At 53.5% G+C, this 22567-nt stretch overlaps 12 protein-coding genes across 12 annotated transcripts, besides 4 other annotated features; 7 read left to right on the top strand and 5 right to left on the bottom strand.

The window, feature by feature from the left end:
- Positions 1-204: 204 nt before the first annotated feature.
- EKO05_0006175 (uncharacterized protein) lies at positions 205-651 on the bottom strand (the record flags this gene model as incomplete). The annotated part of the gene is made up of 1 exon (XM_038946038.1): positions 205-651. The coding sequence occupies one exon, from the start codon at positions 649-651 to the stop codon at positions 205-207; it is 447 nt and encodes a 148-aa protein (XP_038797683.1).
- A 252-nt stretch (positions 652-903) lies between these two features.
- On the top strand, positions 904-1329 carry EKO05_0006174 (uncharacterized protein; the record flags this gene model as incomplete). Its single annotated transcript, XM_038946037.1, has 1 exon — positions 904-1329. The coding sequence occupies one exon, from the start codon at positions 904-906 to the stop codon at positions 1327-1329; it is 426 nt and encodes a 141-aa protein (XP_038797682.1).
- Positions 970-1023: a tandem repeat.
- A 113-nt stretch (positions 1330-1442) lies between the features above and the next one.
- Positions 1443-2423, top strand: EKO05_0006173 (uncharacterized protein; the record flags this gene model as incomplete). Its single annotated transcript, XM_038940547.1, has 2 exons — positions 1443-1952; positions 2007-2423. 2 exons carry the CDS (start codon positions 1443-1445, stop codon positions 2421-2423), a joined length of 927 nt encoding a protein of 308 aa, XP_038797681.1.
- Positions 2424-2692: 269 nt separating this feature from the next.
- Positions 2693-2723: a tandem repeat.
- A 1035-nt stretch (positions 2724-3758) lies between these two features.
- On the bottom strand, positions 3759-4801 carry EKO05_0006172 (uncharacterized protein; the record flags this gene model as incomplete). The annotated part of the gene is made up of 2 exons (XM_038940463.1): positions 3759-4501; positions 4549-4801. The coding sequence occupies 2 exons, from the start codon at positions 4799-4801 to the stop codon at positions 3759-3761; spliced, it is 996 nt and encodes a 331-aa protein (XP_038797680.1).
- Positions 4802-5634: 833 nt separating this feature from the next.
- EKO05_0006171 (uncharacterized protein) lies at positions 5635-6557 on the top strand (the record flags this gene model as incomplete). Its single annotated transcript, XM_038940298.1, has 3 exons — positions 5635-5801; positions 5853-5993; positions 6041-6557. The coding sequence occupies 3 exons, from the start codon at positions 5635-5637 to the stop codon at positions 6555-6557; spliced, it is 825 nt and encodes a 274-aa protein (XP_038797679.1).
- A 931-nt stretch (positions 6558-7488) lies between these two features.
- On the bottom strand, positions 7489-8526 carry EKO05_0006170 (uncharacterized protein; the record flags this gene model as incomplete). The annotated part of the gene is made up of 1 exon (XM_038946036.2): positions 7489-8526. The coding sequence occupies one exon, from the start codon at positions 8524-8526 to the stop codon at positions 7489-7491; it is 1038 nt and encodes a 345-aa protein (XP_038797678.2).
- A 2174-nt stretch (positions 8527-10700) lies between these two features.
- Positions 10701-11196, top strand: EKO05_0006169 (uncharacterized protein; the record flags this gene model as incomplete). The annotated part of the gene is made up of 2 exons (XM_038940436.1): positions 10701-10785; positions 10844-11196. The coding sequence occupies 2 exons, from the start codon at positions 10701-10703 to the stop codon at positions 11194-11196; spliced, it is 438 nt and encodes a 145-aa protein (XP_038797677.1).
- A 3927-nt stretch (positions 11197-15123) lies between these two features.
- EKO05_0006168 (Lytic cellulose monooxygenase (C1-hydroxylating)) lies at positions 15124-16139 on the top strand (the record flags this gene model as incomplete). The annotated part of the gene is made up of 2 exons (XM_038940478.1): positions 15124-15637; positions 15694-16139. 2 exons carry the CDS (start codon positions 15124-15126, stop codon positions 16137-16139), a joined length of 960 nt encoding a protein of 319 aa, XP_038797675.1.
- A 945-nt stretch (positions 16140-17084) lies between these two features.
- On the bottom strand, positions 17085-17703 carry EKO05_0006167 (Sigma-adaptin 3A; the record flags this gene model as incomplete). Its single annotated transcript, XM_038940486.1, has 2 exons — positions 17085-17496; positions 17552-17703. The coding sequence occupies 2 exons, from the start codon at positions 17701-17703 to the stop codon at positions 17085-17087; spliced, it is 564 nt and encodes a 187-aa protein (XP_038797674.1).
- A 211-nt stretch (positions 17704-17914) lies between these two features.
- EKO05_0006166 (Ferroxidase) lies at positions 17915-18575 on the top strand (the record flags this gene model as incomplete). The annotated part of the gene is made up of 2 exons (XM_038940529.1): positions 17915-18256; positions 18312-18575. The coding sequence occupies 2 exons, from the start codon at positions 17915-17917 to the stop codon at positions 18573-18575; spliced, it is 606 nt and encodes a 201-aa protein (XP_038797673.1).
- A 176-nt stretch (positions 18576-18751) lies between these two features.
- Positions 18752-19080, bottom strand: EKO05_0006165 (Diphthamide biosynthesis protein 3; the record flags this gene model as incomplete). The annotated part of the gene is made up of 2 exons (XM_038940612.1): positions 18752-18811; positions 18886-19080. 2 exons carry the CDS (start codon positions 19078-19080, stop codon positions 18752-18754), a joined length of 255 nt encoding a protein of 84 aa, XP_038797672.1.
- A 200-nt stretch (positions 19081-19280) lies between these two features.
- Positions 19281-19321: a tandem repeat.
- Positions 19322-19377: 56 nt separating this feature from the next.
- Positions 19378-19423: a tandem repeat.
- Positions 19424-19479: 56 nt separating this feature from the next.
- On the top strand, positions 19480-21768 carry EKO05_0006164 (SNARE-binding exocyst subunit S6; the record flags this gene model as incomplete). The annotated part of the gene is made up of 1 exon (XM_038940615.2): positions 19480-21768. The coding sequence occupies one exon, from the start codon at positions 19480-19482 to the stop codon at positions 21766-21768; it is 2289 nt and encodes a 762-aa protein (XP_038797671.2).
- Between the last annotated feature and the right edge of the window lie 799 nt (positions 21769-22567).

Here is a 22567-nt window from a genome sequence, read left to right as displayed (position 1 = left end):
CGACTTGCTGAGCAAAGATGTTTTGCGTGCGCTGAGACTGGCGACACTGGAGACTTGTCGGACAAGATCAAGAAGTCGAATACGTTGTGACGCTGTGCAACTTGTGCTGTGCAACTTGTCGGACGTTGGTCGCGATGGCCACTTCTCTGTCACGGCTCACAGATCGTCGATAGCCTCACAGCCACCTCCGCACCACTCTGGATATCATATCGTCTTGATGCGTGCCAAGTTGGCTGTTCGGCGCTTCGCCGCGGTGTCGTACCGGGCTGCCGTTGGCGGAGCAGACTCCGAAGATGGATGATACGGGAGCAGGACCCTCGACCACAGTCTCATGCTGCAGGGCGCGCCCGGAGACTCCGGGATTTTGGTCAGTAGGTCGACCATGAAGGCCCCGGAGCCTGCTACCGGTTTACGCGGGTCGTTGGCGGTTTGAGGTGGTTTCTGCCGTTCGATCCGGTCCGGCGAAACAGGTTTGACGCCGTCGAAGAGCATCACGAGCTCGCGGCACATAAGGGCCGACATGGATGCAAACGGCAACGTCTGCCAGGAGGGCCGGTCACGTAGTTTCGTTCTTATACTCGTGCCAAGGCTGAGATCAGCAGCGTCAGCTCGGTTCCAGCGACGCTTGCTAGTGGGACTGAAGTTGGGCATCGCCCGTTTGATTAGTTGGGCGAAACCAAGGTATCACCATCGATGATCGCTCCGCCCCGCCTGGATGTTGCTGTGCGCGGATGCAAGAGCGGCATCAGAGACGGCGTCATCTCGAGCCAGCAATGGGTGAGCTTGGGTGCAGCGGAGTGCGAATGCAGTGATGATGACGCGCGGGGCAGCGATGGATTGGATTGTTGTACGACTTGGTGTTGCCGCGATCAGCGGGATCAATAGTCCTGGCACTCCGCAGCGATGGTCCCGACTCCCCAGCCAGCGGACGCTCTGCCTCTGCTTGGCGGGAAGCTGCTGCGCGCGGCGGGCGACACAGGCGACACAGGCGACACAGGCGACACAGGCGTCACAGGCGTCACACGACGAGAGGGAGAGGGCGGAAGGGCGAGCGGTGCCCAGGTGGCCAAGAGGCAAGACGCAGCGCAGCGCGAGCACCGTGAGAGTTGGCACGAGGGCGTGTCTCCACCGGCGCAGCGCGACGTGAGTTGCGGCCGTTCTTCCGTCTTGTCGGCCTCCGCGTCGCCTGGAGAAGAGCCAGAGTTCACGCCGGGCTCGCCAATCACAGCGCGGTGCCCAGCCCGAGCCAAGGCCTTCGAGCCAAGCAACACCAAGGCCAAGATGGAGCCAGGCAAATCGCATGGAACTTGGGTTCTTGTCCTCTCCTGAGCGCTCTGCGGTCTATATCATGCTCAGCCCGCCCGCTCCAGATCCGCCGTCTTCATCGTCAGCAGCCACGGATGCCCATCGAGACGTAGCGCCAACTTCGCCGCCTGCCGGTCATGGAATCCCGAAACCCGCCGGTGCCTTACTCGGCCACACACGCTCCAAGCGCTCCAAGCGCTCCAAGCCACAGCAGCAGCCCGTCGCTGCCCGCCGACACCGACTACGACTGCGACTCTGAATACAACGAAAAGGACGCTCGCGCCGCCAAGGACAGCGCGCGCACCCACCGTCGAACCCAGGCCGCCCCAGGCCGCGCGCATGATTCCGTCCTCTCGCCCTTGTCGCCAAGCGCCTCTGTGCCGCCAAGCCCCAGCAGCAGCATCTCCAGCCATGCAGCACGCAAGCACCGCTCCATAACGGAGATCCACGAGACCCAGGCCCGTCAGAGCCGCAGCCTGTCGTACCCGCCGCGCGCACACCTGGACCCAGAGAAGGCCGACTACTACGATTCGCCGCGCGAACACCGCTCGCAGAACCGCGCCTCGCTTCCAGACGCGGCTGCCGTCGTGTACGACAAGAGCGAATACCACGAGAAAGGCCCCGAAGACAAGGCCTGGCAACTCCTGGTACGGCACTCCCCCGCACACGCACAAGCTCGACACGTGCTAATCTTCTTTCAGTTCTACCTCTCCGCCCCGTGCGCGCTTCTCTCCATCGCAATCACCTTCTGGACCGTCATCGCAACCCTGGTCTCGCTTGCGCTCTATCCCCTGCGCTTCTGCACCAGCCGCCCATCGCTCTCCGCCCAACTCACTACTTTTCTCGCACCCGCTCTGAACCTGCAACTCCACCTGGTCTACTCGTTCGACGCCTCAGAGAGCTACAGTGTACCCATGCTACTCGTCATCCACCTGTTCTCACCCATCATCGCATTCGGTATCGCCGTTGCTGCGTGGACAGCTGCAGGCTTCTGGTTCTTCTCTTCGATCCTTGGCGACCCTGGCGGTCACGATGGCGGCCGCCACAACGATGGCAAGGATTGCATTCTTGGCGTCAGGAATCACTGGGAAAGATGGCTTTTGCGAGGCTTGAGATGAGCTGTACTCGCGAGCATCGAGAGAGAGCAGCCTTGTACGAAAAAAATCGATTCGCGCATTATGATTTCAGCATTTCTTAGCGCTGTTCCAGTTGCAACGGACAGATGTCAGCAGCATGGCACGGCGTACATGGATCCTCAGATGATGGAAGGGCTGCTCTGGCATGACAGCACGGCGTTCTTGGGTCCAGAGTGGAGGGTTTTTCCTTTTGGACAAGGCTTTAAGGACGGATTCGAGACTTTACTCTCCGTATGATTATACCCCATCTTACATCAATACCAAACAACATCAACACCAACACTGTATCAAAACTGCTCATTTGACTTATTTTCTTTCTCCACACTCGCACGCCAACGCTAGCAGGCAATCAACAAGGCAACAATCCTCACCATCACATTACCAAGCCCCCTCCCAAGCCGCCGCACCCCGTGCCCAAAGCACACCGCACCCCAACCCCCACAGCCCCAAAGCTTCGCCCCGCGCTACTGGACGCGCCACTTTCCACGCCGCGCACCCCTCTCGACGAACCAACGATCCCCACCCGCAACCGACTGCCAGACGGTGTGGAATAGAGTTTCCACCCACCCTCGGCCAAACCTTGCATGCCCAGAGGACCAGAGGTTTCCGACGAGGCGTTTCCACCCCCTTCAAGACGAGGCGGTGACTCGCCTTGTGTTCTGGGCTGTTCGGTCCGGTGTGGGGCTGTTTGGCGCGAGGGGAGGGCCAAGAGCGTCCAGGCGGGTTGGCGGAGAGATGGTGTTTCCGCTGCGGTGTGGTGGTGGGCGGTGTTCAGCTGATGTTGTGGTTGTGTTTGTGTTTGGTAGAGTAGAGTCGGTAAGTGAGGCAGGCAGGCAGGCTAAAGTGTAGACCGCGTTGGCTTTCTCGCCGGTTCGCGCACAAGGATTCTTTATCATCTACGTCATCTCGTCTCGTCTTATCAGGTGCAAAGGGAAGCAACGGCTCTGCAATATCACCGACACTCCAGGACGCCGGGTTGGCATGGAATGCGCGATCTTGGCGAGGCTGCGGCCCGGTTGTGCAAGGAAACGCAGAGCGACTAGCTGTAGCCAAGCGGCTTGTCAAGGCTGGTTTGGGCGCTGTGGCCAAGGCTGGGGACAAGGTGGACGGCTGTGTAGGTGGTGCAGAAGGGGTGAATGTGTGGTGTTGTTGGTACCTTGTTCTGAGGGTTTGGGGATCTGCATTGATAAGGGCAAGGAGAGTGTGGCATTATACATTCGTTGGATTCTATGTACGTTACATTACTTCTTGGCGCGGGTATATGGCGATTAAAAGCATTAAGTTTGCGGGAAAAATTCAGAACCGGGTTTCGAAGGACTACCAGGACGTAGCGCTGGTCAAGCTGTTCAGTTTCAGCTCGATCTCCTTCTCCTGTACGACAACCTGGCCCACTGCTGCTTTTTCGCTTGTGGTCCGCGACAGCTCACGCACAAGGCAGTTCTTGAAGCATTGCTCGATGAGCGAACGATCCAGCTCGTGGATGGACAGGTCTGGACTCGATTGGCGCAGACAGCTAAAATCACTACCGATCTGTTTCTGGAAGATGTGGTCCAGAAATGCGTACGAGTCGTCAAAGGTCTTGTAGCAGCTATTACACGCGTAGCTTGCATTTTCTTTGGTGCTACCGCGCTCCGGTTTGACGTGTGAGCTGAAGAGGATGCACCGGGCGTCGGGAAGACCGGAATGTGTTGCGACAGAGACGCATGTGTCGCAATCAGGGCAAATTTCTCGGTCGTCGTGGCGATCACGTGGGCGTAATCTCTTGGTCTGCAGGCTACTACCTTCTGATGAAATTAAGTCTTCACGTAGCTGCTCCGCAAATGTGCAGTACTGTACTTTGAACCGTGGAGGTGGTAGGTACAGCAAGGATGTTGGTGTGGAGAAGCGGTCGAATTGTGCATACAAGGCCTCCAAGCAGATACGACGGATACTCCTCGACGTGGTTATGATTTCGTCGTATGGTATGGAAACTGCCTGAGACACAGCACTGTCGCAGAGAAGTTCGCGGACTTCGTACTGGATCCGAATGAGCTGGGCCTCGAGGGCGGTGTGACATGTAGCTGGAGACTATTAGTGCTGTTATGGTATCACGTGGATTTACACATACAGTCGCCTTGTTCGAATCGCGATCCAAATCGTTTCTTGCCAGTCTGCATGAAGATTCTTACTTCACGTCCTAGGCTCAACGCCTTTGCAAGGTCGTCGTCTGGGCTCCTGGCGGCTAGGCGCGACCACGCTGATCTCTTTTGGCCAGACTTGGCCCGAAGTTGTTCATAAAGTTCGTATGCATTTTGGAACTCGCGATCGATGTCCCATAAGAGAAAAGACGTATGTTGCGACTTGTTCCAAGCCGTCGTCATGGCTCGTGATTAGACAATTACAACGTATAGGCGTTAGGAAAGAGAGTAAAAGAGAATAAAGATGAATACGAGACTGTAATGAGTGGTGACGAAGCGAACTAATAGGCGTGTGCGATCTCACCGCATGCGGATCGGAATTTTTACTGAAGCAGAACAGCGATTTCTCCTCCTACTACACGCACAGAGGTTGTCGAGGCTTTTACATCTTCTTGCAGAGCATCGTACGATGCATAAACGGCGGCAAAAATGACTGTTGTCCGTGGAAATGAGCGGCCATGTCATCCATATTCGCGGCGCGTCGCTAACATTGGTGAAGATGCCGCACAGGAGCTACGAAGATCCTTCCCAGAGCGGCCACAAAGCTCACGAATGCGGAAGTGTCAAGACGATTGTTCGGGAACATGCTGGTGGAGGCAGTCAGGTACGCGAGAAATAATTGCGCATCATATGAGCAGGACCGCGTGCCGTGATGAAAGCAGGGGATGAGACGCAGTAAATAGGCCGTCACGCAGCCATGATCCTGTTCCCGATACGGCCATAGCGTTCGCGCTTTGCCTAGGCCGGTCGCGATCATGTCATCTCTTGCGTCGACGATCTCGAGCAGCCTTCGGTCTTGGAGAGAGATGTGGGGAATTATGACCTTGTCCATTTGCCTGTGGCTGATTCATGATTGTGGGGACGAAGGTGATTGACAGTCAGACGCGACCGCGTTGACATGGGTGGGTGTGAAGCCCCGCCCCACCCTGGTTCCTGCCCCGCCATTGTCAAGCTTCACGCTTTCTCTGTAAACATCAGGGTCTGATAACGTCAACTTTCACTGCACATCGTCCACAATGTCGCACAGTCACTCACATGACGGCCCCTCGCACTCGCACGCTGCTGCTGATCACGGGCATACCCACGAGATCCTAGATGGACCTGGTAGCTTCGTGGGACGCGAGATGCCTATCATTGAGGGCAGAGATTGGGAGGACAGGGCGTTCACAGTAGGCATTGGAGGGTGAGATCAGACTGTGCAAACGTTGCCGGTAAGTGTACTAACACTGTACAGACCTGTAGGCTCCGGAAAGACGGCCCTCATGTTGGCTCTATGCAAAGCACTTCGACAACGCTTTGGCATAGCTGCAGTGACCAACGACATCTTTACAAGAGAAGACGGCGAGTTCTTGACTAGACACAAAGCGCTCCCAGCGTAAGCATGCTAAAATCTTGAAGCACACCCGGATCTGACCACCCTAGTGAACGCATTGTCGCTGTTGAGACGGGAGGCTGCCCTCACGCCGCCGTCCGTGAAGACATCTCGGTCAACCTCCTGACCCTGACAAATCTCCACCACAAGTTCAATACCGACCTCCTGCTTATCGAATCCGGCGGCGACAACCTCGCAGCCAACTATTCGCGCGAGCTTGCTGATTTTATTATCTACATCATCGATGTGTCCGGCGGCGACAAGATCCCTCGCAAGGGCGGACCAGGCATCACGCAGTCCGATCTGCTGGTGGTAAACAAGATCGACCTAGCCGAGGCCGTGGGTGCGGATTTGAATGTTATGGAACGCGACAGCAGGAGGATGCGCGAGGGTGGGCCAACGATCTTTGCGGTCGTGAAGAAAGGCCAGGGTGTGGATGCTATTGTTGACCTGATTCTGTCAGCATGGAAGGCTTCAGGGGCTACGCAAGCGCGAAAGAGCAAGTTCGAGCCAACACTGATGGATGACGCCGAACAAGGCCAAGAGAGGAGCTACAGCATGTCTTGAGACGCTACTTCACACCGTAGAGAGGATAGTGAAATGATTTGATATCAGTCGTCTCGGCTATGATCATCGTAGTATGTATGTAAACCAAATTTCGGCTCCAGGACGTCAATGATCTCGTATAAAGTGTGTAACTCGGCTAGGCACACGTGGGTCGGCGCGACAGGGCGTTTGCTGTGAATGAAAGTGCTTACACGGTGATTCAGGTGCGTCCGCGGAGGCGCATTCACACATGCAGCGCTCTAGGCTGCACGCGCTTGTGTCACCTGTAATGCCCCCAATAATCATCCTTACCGCTTTTTCTTGTACTCTGGTCTTCTGTATGATGAACGGATAGAGACATCCATTTAAGCTTGGTTGCAGTAGTGGCCGATATCCAAGTCAAATCCCCCCCAAACGTCCACTCATTGCTCTCTCATTGATGCTGCTGAGCCGTCTTCCGAGTCTGATACATCCGAGTGCTGTGTAGTGGCTAGCTCATCTTCTGCTGGCAGGTCTGGTCGCGCTAGTTGGGCCGACTGCTACTGGCTACCGGGACGTGCTGATGGGAGCGATACCAGAGCGTGGAGGCTGGGTTGGCGGTCTGCAACTCCAGCTTGCTGCCTCGGCAATCTGATGTGCTGTTCAAAGACCCATGGTTGAATCTTACGACGAGCTAGCTGCTGGTCAATCATCTGGAGATGTCGGCATACCCTTGATGCGCCTGTTGCGCATTTGGGACTGCAAGTTGCGCTGGCGGCGTCCATGTAAAGTGTCGGGGCGCAGAGACTTCTGAAATCTTTTCATCCATAAGCTGTATTCTCTTGCTAACCCAGTTCTGTTGCAAACGTACCTTCTTCTGGTGTTTGGCTAACGGGGTCTGAGAACGTTGAACGTGGGACGAAATATCCATATATGAACTCGTGGTGTGCAAAAGAAGGAACTCAGTGGTTTTTTAGTTCTGCGAGAGAAGTTCGTCTATGAACTGTTGCGTTGCAGACTGGACAGCGACTGTGTCCTGGACTTCGTCCATTCGTGCATTTACTCCGGTGACCGTGCTAATAACACACGCTTCGTGTTCTGTGAACTCGCTATGCAAACCCTCGAGTTTGGCCATGATAAAGTCGTTCATTTCGCTATGAAAGTCGTCGATCCTGGTCTGAAAACTCCTCTCGCACGCCTCAGCATGACTTTTGAGGGCGTGGTCGTTGTCAGATCTCAGCTTGTTTGCAAACTCAGCTAATCTTTCGGCATCAGCTTTACTGCAGCGCTCTGCTTCGCTTGATAAAGTTTCCACTGATCTTTGCAGGGTGAGATAGTCTTTCTGTATCTTTTCCAACTCCGTTTCAGACTTTTCGCGTTTTGAAACCTCTGCTTCGATTCTCTTCTCTAAAGTGGTGACACGCTGTCGGAGCTGATCAAAATCAGTTCCAATCAAGTCTACATCTCGATGCGACTGTATCTTGAACTTGTCAAAGCCTTCTTTCAGGGAGAACATCTCCTCATCAATACGTTTCTTGTCAGCTTTCCCTATTCTCATGTCCTCGGCGATAGCGCCAATATCTGTAAAATTCCCTTCGGTTTTTTGCAAACACGCTTTCAATTGTTCTCGTGTCTCCTCCTGAAGCTTTCGGTTCTCTGAGTGGACCTTCTCGTACTCTGTGCGGATAATTTTGATGTTTGACTGGAACTCATCGAGTTTAGCGTCGGTCCTGGTGAACTCCTGTGAATTTGCCTCTTGACTTTCCACTTGAAGTTCTTCAATTTCGTCCACTTGTCTCTGAAAGTTCTCCCATTTCTCTGCCGTCTCTCCCACTCTCACAATACTTACTTTCTCAGTAAAGATATGTTCATTCATATTGAATATAGATCTCTCTGATGGGGTGGTGCTATAACGTTGGATTGGATGCTGCTCAGTGGCATTGCTATCTCCCCCTTTGGACGTGGGCGTGGTTTTTTGTCGTTTATGGGATGGCGCTGGAACATCAGCCATACCATTAGCCGTGAGAGATGCTGTGCAGATCCTCGTCACATTATTAGCGGCATGGTTGCCTGGTAGAAGCGTGTTGTCTTTTGACGGTCCATTTCCCCTTTTTTCTATCCAAATCAGTGTCCAGTTATAAATGTTTGAGATGGAGCTAGAACTAAATTGGGCCTGCCGAAACGGTCTGTTTTCTGTATCTGTTTTGCATATCTGAGAATCTTGCCTTGCCGCGCTGCGTGTGTAATGCCTGACGCGCTTTCCGCCAGACTTGGTCGCAGTGCTACTCAGTCAAAGAACAGAGCCTGAAGAGCTTCAGAAACTGAACTGAGAACGCTGTCAGAGTGTGGTATGTGTAAACGATGGTCAGTAAGAAAAACAGATGAGTGTGCCGACATCTATTGTTGGAGAGTGATTGTGGTGAATCATGACAGAACTTTGCGTGCGCAACCTGACCTCCAGACACTTATACATCGGTTGGCCTCCAGAACAGCACCTTTGTTCACCGGGAGTGGTAGACGAGCAGCGTCAACAAGATGCGGGCAGCCGCCACAGCTGGGGCCAAGCTACCAACCCCCTGTATTTACAATGAAACAAGTGAGCAAAATGACGGCTCCTGAACATGATTGGACGTTCATCTTGATTGTTCAAAAGCTATCCTGTGTATTTACCGATGTCTCAATCAGTCAAGCGTTCAGACCACAGAACTGCGAAACACCAGCGCGAAAGCAGACGACAGAAAACGTTTTGTTGAATGCGAAATGGAGGCCTTTAGTGAGAACAAAGTGGCCATCATATTGATTTTGTTCCGCATGAAAGCGCATCACTAGCATACTCACTTTGAGCAATCACCTGTGTTTTATGCTGACTTTGAGTTTGTCATACAGGCCTGCATGTGGATTCTCCTCCGTACGGCGCTGTCGTGAAACCATATGTATTGATGTTCGGTTAAGTACAGGTGTAAGTATCCTCACCGCACCATCGTGGCTTGGCTAGCCTAGAGCTTCAGTGTCTCTCGCACTGCGAGTCTTACACAATGTCTTGGTCTCGTTCTAGCACCTTCCTTCCCAGCCACTTGTAGCTAGTGCGCTCAAATGCCACCCTTGTGACACTCTTGTGACACTTGTACCTTCACCAGCTTTATCAGACGTCGGCGATTTTGTCAGTACCCCGCCTGCTAGTGACGAAGACTCGAAAGCTGCTTGCAGTGCGCAACAGCTCACACGGGAAGTATACCAAGCAGAGGATTCTTGTTTAAATCGACCACACTCTCGAGTCCACCGCGTTTGGGCGCCAGTGGGAGAGTCCAAGTAATGGTAGAAGGAGACTTCAGCTCACCTTTTTCGTTTATGACTTCCTTCCAGTTGACATATCCACTTCACTCTTCACCAATACCCAAGACTGTGGAGTATGCGAACAGGACGGACCAGTACCTATCGATCTCGAAAGTCCAGATCTTCATATTTATGAAGACAAGTGTATCGAACCCGTTGTAACCGTTGTTCCTGCACGCGTGGTGAAGTGAGTGCACTTACTTGCCAACCAAGCTAAAGCTGCATTTACATGGAGCGCGCACAGGATCGTTCTTGCAGGGACTCAATGCATAGCTGTGGTCCCAGTGATCACATGTCTAAGATTGGGCCTTATGTGATATGTGTGCGCATTCATAAATATGACTAATGCCTATTCACATCTGAACCACTTCTTCACATGTCGTCGGCCGCACTCGTCACCTCATGGTAGGAGATGGTCGCGCAACTGCAATCAAACGACAAAAGAGAGGGAACGCGATACATACTTCTGCGATCGTCACGTTATTGGAGTGGATCGTGTAATATACACAATTCCAGATAGTTACCAAGCTTGCATGTGTGATCACAAGTTGCGATGTTGCTCGAAACGGGTCTTGTGCTGCGATGACGAGGACACAGCGGTGACGTAATGCATCTTCGAGCCCATGGATCGGGGCTCGCTCCGCAGCGATGACACGCGCATCGCTAAGTAAATGTCGGTGCTTAGCATCTATGAATCGTTGGTTGGATGACTACAGTCACAGGAAGGGGTAAAGTTGGTTTGTACATAGCTCAAATTAGTGCAGTCCGTATAATCTAGTCAAACATATATGACAAACTCGTCTTCGCTCAAAAATATTGTTCCAACTCTACAAATCACCACAAGATCAGAAGATGGGGAAAATAACAGGATACGATTCTCATGCCTCTACGCAGGTACCTCGAACCCACAGCGGTGTTGATGATACCCAGAAGAATGGTTCGTGAGCAGGCAGACCCAGAGGGAAATTTGAGTCAATCGTCTGACAGTCTTACAGTTCTCCAAGAATCGCTACTCCAACATTCTTCTCGTGGAATGTATCCCATGGCTAGCAAGTCGATACCACCATCAGTTTTCAAGCCTGGCTTCTGCGATGCACAAACCCCCATTGCCGCCGAGCTCACGCAATCATTCCTGAATTTTGCATCGAAGAGCGGCGGGATCAATCTCAAACAGATGGGCGTCAGGCCCGGCCAAAGATGGTGTGTAGAGGCAACTCGGTGGCAGGAAACGTTAAAACACGAGAAGGAAGCGGGAGTTGAGGTACCGCTTGTAAAGCTTGAGTGTACACATGAGAGTGCGTTGAAGACAGTCGAATTGGATATACTGAAGCGATATGCGGCGGCATGAGATATTCAGCGCGCTGAAACTTGCGGCTGAGATAGGTATCAGCCTCTGCAAGTGAGTTGTTAGGAAATCATATTGTTTAGAATGCCAAAATGAAATTAAACTCATCGACAACGCTAGTTCTTTGCCCAAGTATACTGTTGACCTTCCAAAACTTACTTTGGCACAGTCTACCCATGTTTCACGATTAGTTCTCTGACTATCTGCTTTGCAAGGGACCTTAAAGAGGGGAAATTGTCCGAAGCCTATAGTATATAAACAATGTTTGTGGGGTGCCTGTTCTTCAACCACTTTAAGTAGCGACCCGTGGTTGTAATTTCGACGAGCTAGCAGGCAACTTGGTCTTCAAAACAGCAACAGATAAGAGTGACTTCGTAAGAACGCTTGAACACTGGTCCTAAGACGATTCTAAAGCCCGTGATTCGAAAGATCATGATTGCCTTTCTCACTGTCTTTGCGAGATACGATTTTCTGCCGGTGCAAGTTGCACACCTTCGGCAATAACATCGCGTTAACGATGGTTATCAAAGACGCAAAAGGAAAATTGAGTGGGCACCTCTCGCGCGCATTCTGAGGACTGGGAGTGCAAGCGGTGTCAGTGAACGGTGAGCTCGGGCTTTCATGTTTCCGAATAAACCGGATGTAAGCCCGTGCGCCGCCCGGCATCAACACCACGAAATTAATGAATCCACAAGGCCTCTACAGGCCTAAATCAACGCGTTTTGTTCCTAATTTTCTTGCCCTAAATGCCTGAGATAGTTAAGAGGGCTAGGAGACGTTTTCATTAGCACTTTAACACCCCGCCGCCGGTGTACGTGTCTAATGAGGCGTCCCAACAGCACCTCCACACACCTCAGCGCAGTGCAATCCTGGGTATTCTACACTTCTGCGACGTACACCACATACCTTGCTCTTTTAAAGATATTAAAGCTACCCTTAATATCCCTTACTTAACTGCTTATGAGGTTGCTTAGTCTAAGGAGCCACGTACACTCCATCACAGCAACCACTCAGATGCACGGGGTGCACCACGACAGCTTACCAGAGCCGACGCACACGCAATAGTCAACTATCTAGATCACTGCTAGTTTGAAAAGAAAGCAGAGACTTGGCAGGACATACAGGTTAAGGCTGGGGTTATTCCACAAGGTGGGAAAGAGGCCTATTCACGCATCACAATATGGCGTAGAGTGCAGGAGATTGCTCCTATTACTGAGCATATTGCAGCTTAGGAGGATGATCATCCTCCTTATTATTAGCGTAAGCGTTATGAGTGGTATAATACCCAGCTTCAAGTGCGTCCTCGTAATAAACACTAGAAGAGTGTCTTATGGTGTGATAAGTTACATTAGAAAACTGGCCCACGACACAAGCGTAAGATCAAGAGGAGAAGAGGCAAGAGTGAAAGAAATAAGCCAGAGAACGTGCAGTATGATAAGCACTGGAAGCAAGAGCCAGAAGAGGTAGCAAAGGAGAGAAAGTTCCATCTCTTCTGTGTGCTTAGATACAACTTTGCATAGTGTATGCCATATAAGACGTCTTACAGTAATAGCAAAATAACAAGCAAGGTGTTTATTAAGAAGATTTTACCAGCGTTATACACTAAGTTACTTTACTGTGGTGGAGAGTGGTTATTGTACATGGACTTGGATAGTGCTCACACATCTAAAAAGACACTTAATTACATGTACCAGCATGGCTGGGACTACATTTTAGGATGCTCAAAGTCTCCAGATCTATTAATTATGGAGACTTAGGTATCTCTACTGAAGGAGAGGTTTTATAGGCGTACTTGTCGCTCAAAAACTGAAGGGATTTCACGTTTCTACCAGGTGTGGGCGGGTCTTGACCCTAAAAAGATCAACAAAACCATCACAGGCTACCCTGGCAGGCTGATAGAATGTCGAGATGTTGTTCAAGGACGTGCTACGAAATTCTAGCATTTTCTCTGATCAATCTGGCTCCAAAATTGAGTGATTTGGTGATAATTCGGCGTGGTGTTGATGCTGGGCGGCGCACGGGCTTACATCCGGTTTATTCTGAAACATGAAAGCTCGGGGTAGGTAGCTGGTCAATGCACAAGCCCAACCCTGCAGCTTTGTGCTTCGCAGCCCAATCACCAACAATCTGCAGCGCGTTTTTCAAACACACCGCGCCCTCGCTACAGCAACACAACTTGTACACCACAAGATGACCACAGTCTACAGGAGACAGCCAAACACGCGATATGCTCGAGTGGATGTTGTTGATCGGCCGGATCTGTTGATCGTTCAGCCTTTCCTGCGCCTGAACACAATACCTCATAACCTGCACACGTCTGCATCTCATGCTCGGTGTTGTACTTCTCTTCCATAATTGATTTCATCCAGCGATCTGAGCTGGTTCTCGGATACTCGGTTCTCTACTCATAGCCGTCCCTCATTACGACATTATTAGTACCATGGCCTACCACAAGCGGGGCTTGTCCAAGGACATTACTTCGAACGAAATACATGCCACACCGTTGCCTACATACTATTCACAACAACTGCCTCGATGGACCAGCAAAAGCGCTTTCGAAGAACAAAGGGTGTTTGAGGTCAAAGCGGAGCCGCTCAATAATGTTTATCCACAATTTGTGGCTGCCATGCCAAGCTTCGATGACATCCCTTTGCCGCCACGCCCTCAGCGTCGCCGTCTTCCGAGGAAGGCGGTTCTGATACCATGGATCCTTGCAGCTGTTCTCTTCCTGATAGCGCTGTGGTCCAGCTCAATTGCGCTTGGTGTGCGCCTTTTCATGGTACTTCAACCTACACCCACCAACCCACCTGTACAGGAACTTCATGTCTTGATCAACGAAGACGTGCTCCGCGGTTTCGCATCTACATACACCTCATTCGTTACACTATCCGCCCCTGCAACGAAAATAACAGCGACCGCAAGTGCACCGGCATCAACGAGTGACGGTTATAACATACCCACCACTACCGGGCGGCTGGTCGCAGCGCCTATACCAAACGCTGACCCACTGGAGATTGCCAGCGGTAGCATGTTTACAAACACCTTAGTGACAAGAAGTGTTCAGATAAGTCCCACTGGATTCAAGACAGTTACCAGGATGGTGCAGCCGACAGCTCCTCCGGCGCGTGGAACGAGCGAAGCGCTGTGAACGTGTCATGGTGCAGATGGCATCACATTCCTGACGAGAAACACCTTGGTTCTTCTCGCCTTGTGGTTTGGATGCAACAAGTAAGCCGTATGGTTAGCTTGATAGTCATGGCGAATTCTGCGCTCTTGACGCTGTACATCTGTTATTTGGGAACAAATCCAAACTCTACAGCTTGATCAACGTCATCCGGTATTTATGATCCCGAGCAGACATTGAAGTGGAAGCGCTGCAGGAGCATGATCCCAGCTGCCGCTTGTCACAGAAGTTTTGAAACAGCACGGAGCGCTAAACAATGCGATATTGGCATCGCTAAACCTTATGGAGCAAGTTTCAAAACACTGACCTCCCCACCACGAAATCCACCCAATCTCGGCTGGCCTCTTCGAGGCTCTGCGCCGCAGCTTCGCATGACAGTCATGTGCACTACGCCGACGTAGGCAAGACTGCTGCCTCATGCATATTGTCAAGACATTGGTTTCCGTCTCGGCAGCCCGCCTCCTTACCCAGAACCAGCTTAGCGGCAACGGGTGCCATCCATGCGACAGAGTCAAGGAACTCTCCTCTTGGCTCGCATGCTGGAGGCAAAGGTTTAAAGGCGCTGCGAGCCTCGCTCACAATTGCTTGATCATTCCAACGGCCAGTCCTTCTTTCAGTTGCTTGCAACAATCCATTCATTCTTTTCGTTCATTCACTACCTCACATTCTTTTCGTGATCCGGCATCACCAGACCAATTGTTGCAAATACCCATATACAACACTTACCAACTAAACCAACCTTCAAGATGTTTTCCAAGGCCATCATTGCAACCGCTCTCATCTCCGCCGTTACGGCTCACCAGAACTTCCACCAATTCTGGGTCAACGATGAGACACCCGGCTACCAGGTCGGCATCCGGATGCCACCTTCCAACAGCCCCGTCACAGACGTAAAGTCGGACGACATGGCCTGCAACGTCGGTGGCAGCAAGGTGCCTTCTGGCGTTGAGACCGTCGCGGCCGCCGAGGGCGACTCCATCAAGGTCCAGTGGGACCAATCCGGCCACCTCGGTCCTATCACCCACTTCCTCTACGGACCCGTCGACGATGCGTCCCAGGCTACTGGCATTGGCGCCGGCTGGTTCAAGATTGATGAGCTTGACCAGGTCGATGGCAAGTGGGCCAACGAAATCATGGGGGCGGCCAACATGACGCACGAGTTCAAGCTGCCCACTGGCCTTGCCAGCGGAGAGTACCTCCTCCGTTCTGAGATGCTTGCTCTCCACGGTGCTCAGACCGTTGGTGGTGCTCAGTTCTACAGTAAGCCCCCCACCCCACACACATTATACTCTTCAGCCAAACTAACATGAATCTAGTCGGTTGCGCTCAGCTCAAGATTACCGGAACTGGCAGCAAGGGCGCCTGCGGTCCCACTATCTCGCTCCCTGGCGCTTACAAGGCTGAGGATGACAACATCTACATCCCCAATGTGTACAACGGCTTCGACGCCACGAAGTACACTGCTCCCGGTGGCCCTGTCGCCTCCTGCGGTGCTGGCTCCGGCGGCTCTGCCCCCATCGCCTCGTCCCCATCCAACGGCACTGCCCCCGCTACTCCTACTGCCCCTGCTTCCGCCGCCCTCTCCTCTGCTGCTGCCACCTCAGTTGCCGCTGAGACTCCTGCTGTCTCGTCTGCTGCCGCTACATCTACCGCTGCCTCGACACCTGCTGCCTCTGCTACCGCCCCGGCGTCTGGCAGTGCTCTCCCCGAGGAGTTCACCCTCGAGACCTTTATTGCTTGGCTCAAGGAGCAGGCTGCTTAGATTAGCAGTGTTGAGGTGATTGGACGATGGATGTGCGTGATGGAAACATCTTCTTGTAAATATCTTCGGTTGGCTTGAATACAAGTTCACTGGTCCTGTTCAGACGCTTTGACTTTGATTGACCGCGTGGTGTTTGTGCTACTGTGCGCTTCTTCTCTGTGGCCCACGCATCTACCGACTCCACTCAGCTTGAGCACGACGCAATGCCATGAGAGCGATAGATCGCGTCGACGCATAGATCCTGCAGTGCCGTTGCTCGGTACTGTATCTCGCGGGAACGACGTTTCGAGCTTTCTATCCCGCTCCTTTGATTCGTGTCGTGAGTACCTACCGTTTTTGCTTTCTTCCAGGTTGGCGCTGTGCATGTCGACAGTGCAGAGCTGTGGATAGCTAGGGCTGAGTTTGAGCGTGACTGACACTTCTGGCTCTCAGGCTGCAGCGTTCTTGTTATGCATCATGTCCTCGAAATGTGGTGGGCTGGTGGAGAAATTGAGGAGGGGCTGGTGCAGCGTGGTTGGGTTGATTGCGCGCTTGGAAGAGCGGAGATTGCTTTCTGGGAAGGGGGTCGTGTATGTGTGTGTTTGTAGACGTTGTGCTTTGTTGAGGTTTTCAGTAACTAGATCCACGCAGTGTCTATCAACACAAGGGTGATGTGTTTGAAGTTGTTCTTCCTCAGCCATCAGACTGACCTTCAGTATGCCGCCATACGTCGTCTGAGACTTTGAACAGCTCAAGAACACATTGCCCCGACTCCGTTCAAGGCTTGTCCATAGGCACCCCTGACCAACCTGACTTCAATTCCATCCACAGCGTGTCTGGCGCCAAGGTTGCACATTGCTTCCACACAAATGCTGCCGCAGACTGCCGGCTCTCCATCGCGAATTTATCTTCCTTTAACCACGCTCAACCAAACACAACAGGGTATCATCAGCTCAACGGTCAATCCTACCGACCAGCCCACATGCCGCCGCCCCTCCCTAACCCCTCAAACCCGCCCAATCCCTTCCCTTCATTTACCGGCCTCTTCGCAACCCTCCCCTGCGCCTTGACTCCCTCCACCACTCTGTCGAGCTGCGTCTCGACGACGACGCCGCCCACGATCATCTCGCCCAGCGCCGCATGCAGCGTCTCGAAGTTGAAGATCAGATCCAGCTCGCACACATTCTCAAACAGCCCGTCGAGCGCCTGCACGAAGACTTGGATCAGATCGAGGAGGGCGAGGGGGGACTCGGTCGAGGTGCTGATGACGATGAAGTAGAGGGTTGCGTAGTGGCGGTAGGTTACGAGGGAGGGGGTGTCATTGTGCGGGGTAGAAGGTGTGGAGGACTTGCTCGACTGTTGGAGAAGGGGAGGGAGGCTGTTTGCGAGGTTAGCCATGCACGTGGGTACAGAGAGGCGTGGCAGCGACGCACGGCAGGAAGTTGCAGGCCGAGTTGGGGCGGTTGGCGACGAGGGTGAAGATCTCGGAGATCAGGCGCTGCTGGACGCTGGTCTCGAGCTGGGTGTAGAACTTTGTCAAGCGCGGCTGGCCGGCATTGTTGAAGACGAGGACCGCGTTGATCATGGCTCGTGTCGCATCTGCAGGTGCATGCGGGGTGGTGTTGGACTGCTCTGTGCCATGATGCGGTGCGCTGCTTATCGATTGTGGCAGGAGCTGAGCTCGCTCCTTCCGTGCAGCTCACTCCGCACCTTCCTCCACACGCAAACACCTCCGTATCTGATCCACCACTTCCCACCCGCCCATTACGTTCTTGCCAATTTGCCAATCCATCAAAATGAAGTCTGTTGCCAGATTGAGCACTGCAGCCCTCCGCAGAGCCGCCGCCGCGCCTCTGCGCGCGTCGATGCCGGCGAACTGCATCATCACTCGAGCTGCAGCTGTGCACACTAGCAGAGCTTCAGTGCGCGCCTTTCACGGCAGCACCAGCGTGCGTGGCATCATGCCTGATTCGGAGAACCCGCCCCCCAAGCAGTCTGAAGACCACGAGAACCCCACCGTGCCCACGGACATTTCCACGAGCGAGTTCCACGAGCGTGCCGACGAGTACTTGAACGAGCTGGTCGAGCGACTGGAAGAGGCGCAGGAGAAGAACCCCGACATTGAGGTCGAATACTCGGTGCGTCCAGACACGCCCATACACGCGCCTTCCATGTGCTAATCAGTGGTTGCAGGCCGGTGTCCTCAGAGTCGACTTCATCTCCAAGCAGCTCAGCTACGTGCTCAACAAGCAGCCGCCCAACAAGCAGATCTGGCTCAGCTCGCCCATTTCAGGCCCCAAGCGCTTCGACTGGGTCGTCCTGCAGGAAGGACAGAATGCGAAGCAGGACGGCGGCAGCGGTGACTGGGTGTACCTCCGCGACGGCACGAGCTTGACTGACGTCATTCGCAAGGAGCTGGCGGTTGACAACGAGGTGGACGACGATGTCCCAAGATAGAGCGCCAGGGTGGGGCGCGTTTCATTGTACAACAGACGACGATTTCCAATAGTCCTTCAGAATTGACTGTGTTCTTGCACGCTCTCCAAATCACGGTGTGGTATACCCAAACGCCAGTCCCATGCAACGCCCTCCATGCTTCCCCGCCCAAACCCACACTTCTGACCAATACGCACCTACGCAGCGACAGTCGCCGCCTCGCCTGGCGCCTCGTCCTTTTCCTTGGGCAGGTCAGACTGCAGCGTCGTCATTAGCTTCAGTACAGTCGCAACGTCCCAAGCGATCAGAGGACTGTCGTGGGGGAACCCACCTGGTCGAAGATAATCCTGATCATCAGCGAGCAGCTCGGGCAGCGCGCAATGTCCTCGCCGTCGCGCATGTCGTAGATGCTGATTTCGAAGCGGTCGCCGCACGGACATGGGTGGTGGTAGATTTGCAGGGTGGCGTCGTAGAAGCAGTCTTCGATTTCGATCTCGTCGTAGAGGTTGAGGTCTTCGTCGGCCATGGTCGCTTGGTCGTGGACTGGGTGTGCGGGTGTGCGTGCGTTGGCCGAGGCGTGAGATGGAGAGGCGCAAAAGTGCGAGTCGTGGACCAGAAGCAGTGGTGAAGTAGAAATTCCCCGCGCTACTCAGCCACTTGGAGAGGGTCCACGGCGTCCACGGCTGTCCACAGCTGGCTTCAGGCACCTCCGCGCTCTCCGCATGACCAACGCCAACGCCAACGCCAACGCCAACGCCAACGCCAACCAAAGAACAGTCACACACACTACGACCGCTTACGAATGCACCACGCGCCGCGATAGTGCCAACTGCTTCACCCAACCGCCCGCACTGCCAACTGCCAACTGCGCATACCAAGCAAAGACCATCCATGACCTGCGACTAAACCGTGCACACCGTGGGCCATGGGCGACGTCGAGTCGCTCGCGCAGCTGCTGCGGCACCCCGAGGACCTCGACAAGATCCCTGCGCTCAAGGCAGAGTTCTCGCGCAAAAAGGCGGCCGTCGACGGGCAGCTGCGCCATGGCCTGCGCGAACAGCTGGAGCTGACCCAGGCGGGCATGAACAGCATCACCGACGGCCAGCGCACCGTCAACCTGATCAAGGAGGAGATGATGAAGATTGACAAGCTGTGCGCCGAGGCCCAGAGCATGATCCAGGACTTCCCCCACGTCAACGTCGTCGCCCAGACGCACAAGAATTTCGAGAGCGTCGAGAAGATGCGCAGCGACATCCAGTCCTTTGACGAGCGCTTGGCCCAGCTCGAGTACCTGCTCGATCAGGACGACGAAGCCCCCACCGAGCAGCCCAATCTGCTGCAGATCCACTACGGCCTGACCCAGCTGCGCGACATCCGTGACGTTGCCATGGACCAGATCAAGAGCACCGAGGACGGCTCCACCGAGCTCATCGACAACCTCACTCTCGAGAACGGCGCCACCGTACAGGACCTCTTTGCCCGCCTGGACGACGTCATCGAGCGTTTCGACCAGCACATCGGCGAGGCCTGCATCAACCTGATCGAGCTGGTGCAGACGGGCAACGACGGCATGGTTGTGCGACTTGCTGTCATCGTGGAGGAGGAAGAGAAGACCGATGCAAAGGTCAAGGCGCTGCAAGATGCGCAGCGCGAGTACAAGGACCTGGCATCGCGCTTCAAGTCCATCACGGCTGGACCGAAAGAGCTGCGCGGCTACAAGGACAAGTTCACCAAAGCCATCGAGTATGTCTGCGAAGCGAATATGGCCGAGGTTAGGGAGAAGTTCGACGAAGACCCTGAGAAGGTCGACAAATACTTCAAGTGGTACTTCAACAACCTCAACACCGTCAAGCTGGGTATGATCAACCTCATGCCCAAGAAGTGGAAGATCATGCAGACGTACACGAATATCTACCACAAGCGGATGCATGATTTTCTCATGAGTCTGGCTGAAGACGAAGGTCTCGGGCCACAGTACCTCCTCGCCATCATCAATTGGGTCGATAGATACTATGCAAAGATGAACAAGCTTGGCTTCCCCGAAGAATCTCTCGAGCCCCATGTCATCGATAACCGCGGCCCAGAGCTGATCCGCACATATCGCCAGGTCATCATTAACGCTGTCGACCAGTTCATGGACCGCATCAACTCGGGCGACAGAAAAAGCTTCTTGGAGCAGGACCGCAACGCTTACGAGGTCAACCCTGACGGTATCTTCCAAACAAAATCACTCGGCGATGTATGGACCATGCTTAGCCAGAACCTCTCTGTGGCCGCCAGCAGCGATCGCAATGACGTTGCAGAAGGCACCGTGGATTCTATGATACGCGCCCTCACTACCCGCCAACGCATCTGGACCCAGCTCATCGACGACGAAAAGGACAAGTACATGGGCCCCGCGCCTACTCAGGACGGCGACGGCGTAGCGGTCTTCCAGGAATGGCTCATTGCTATTGCCAACGATCAGATCATCTGCATCGACGACGCAGATGAAGCTGTTGGGCGACCCTCCTTCGTCACAATCTTCGAGCGCGAAGCTACACCCCTGCTGTCAGCCACATATCTCTCCGACCGTCTGGCTCCACAACTAGACGAGCTGCGCAATGGGTATATTGATATCAGCTCGCACTGCATACAGATCTTTTGTCAGCTAATATTCCTGACTGATTTCCGGCCCATTCTCAACAAATTCTTCACGCAGGAGTGGTATCAGCGCACCGACATGGCGTCCATTATAATCACCTTCCGCGATTATCTTGCCGACTACGAAGAACAAGTTCATCGGTCTTTGCGGGATTTGTTGATCGATTCGCTCGCAGATGAGCTGCTAGTCCAGTACCTGGGTGCGGTGCGCAACAAGTCCGTCAAGTTTCGCCGTTCCGATCAATTTGCAGCCAAAATGCGCGACGACCTTGTCACGGCTTTCGAGTTCTTCCGCACCTACGGGGATCAGGGGAGGGAAATTATGGGGCGATGGCGCGCAGTCGAGTTTTTCCTCAGACTGCTCGAGACCGACAAGTCCCAAGTGCCATTCGTGTATGAGGAGTTCAAGTCGACGTACCGAGATGTGCAGATTGGGTGGGTGGAGGCGGTTCTGCGCAGCAGAGACGACTTCGACAGAGCCATGCTCAACGCTGTCAAGGCGAAGGCGGCGGAGACCCCGACGGAAGACATAGATGCCCCAGCAGATCCCATCATGGGCAGGGTGAAGTAGGTCGGCAGTTGACGTTGCAATGTACATTTAACGTTGCTCACTAGCAATACCCCAACCTTGACAGCACAGATAATTGCGTTAGCGAATACGAGCGTCATTGATCATGATCCGCCATCTTTCTTTCACGACACGATATCAGACCGTCACGTCGCCACGTTGGTGATTAGCTCCAAGCTTGATTTTGATGAGCTTCGCAGGATGCAGGCGCAGACTCTCACCGTAGACACGAGTAAGTTGCGAACAGCAAGATTTGCAATTTCAACACCCCGGATTCGCTGTCGGTCTCGAATCAGCCGAACAACATCACCTTCCTGAAATATGACGTTCGTGCAGCCGTGCCGCAATCAAAGAACATGATCAAACCAAACGACTGAGTGTGAGCGTCATCTCAAGGTCCCCGCAGTGTGGCATCACGTGCTGCTGCCTGCCTTTTCAGCAAGCGGCTGTTTCAGATCGATCTATCAGATTGCTTCATCTCAGGATCTTCCTTGCAGCATCGAGAGCGCTTCGAAACAGTAGCCACGTTGTTTGGCTCTTCATTTGGACAATTTACATTCCGATCAACGACCACGCCTGTACCAAGAAAGGGAGCAATGACATCAACGTCAACAAAGGAGCAGGTTAAGCACATATGCTGTCGACATTTCCAGCGTTGTGGACGCTGCTTGTGAACCGTGTACGCACCGCGAGGCTGCCGTCCTCACCGCCCCACGAATCTTGGAGATGAGAGTCAGGGAAAAGGTGCGGGAAGAAACTCTCATACCCGGAGTCGATCATTAGATACATCTCCGTTATCGTC

The sequence above is a fragment of the Ascochyta rabiei genome, chromosome 10, assembly GCF_004011695.2.
Source record: "Ascochyta rabiei chromosome 10, complete sequence".
NCBI lineage: Eukaryota > Fungi > Ascomycota > Dothideomycetes > Pleosporales > Didymellaceae > Ascochyta > Ascochyta rabiei.
The sequence above is the reverse complement of the archived record's forward strand: the minus strand, read 5'-3'. Positions and strand labels throughout refer to the sequence as shown.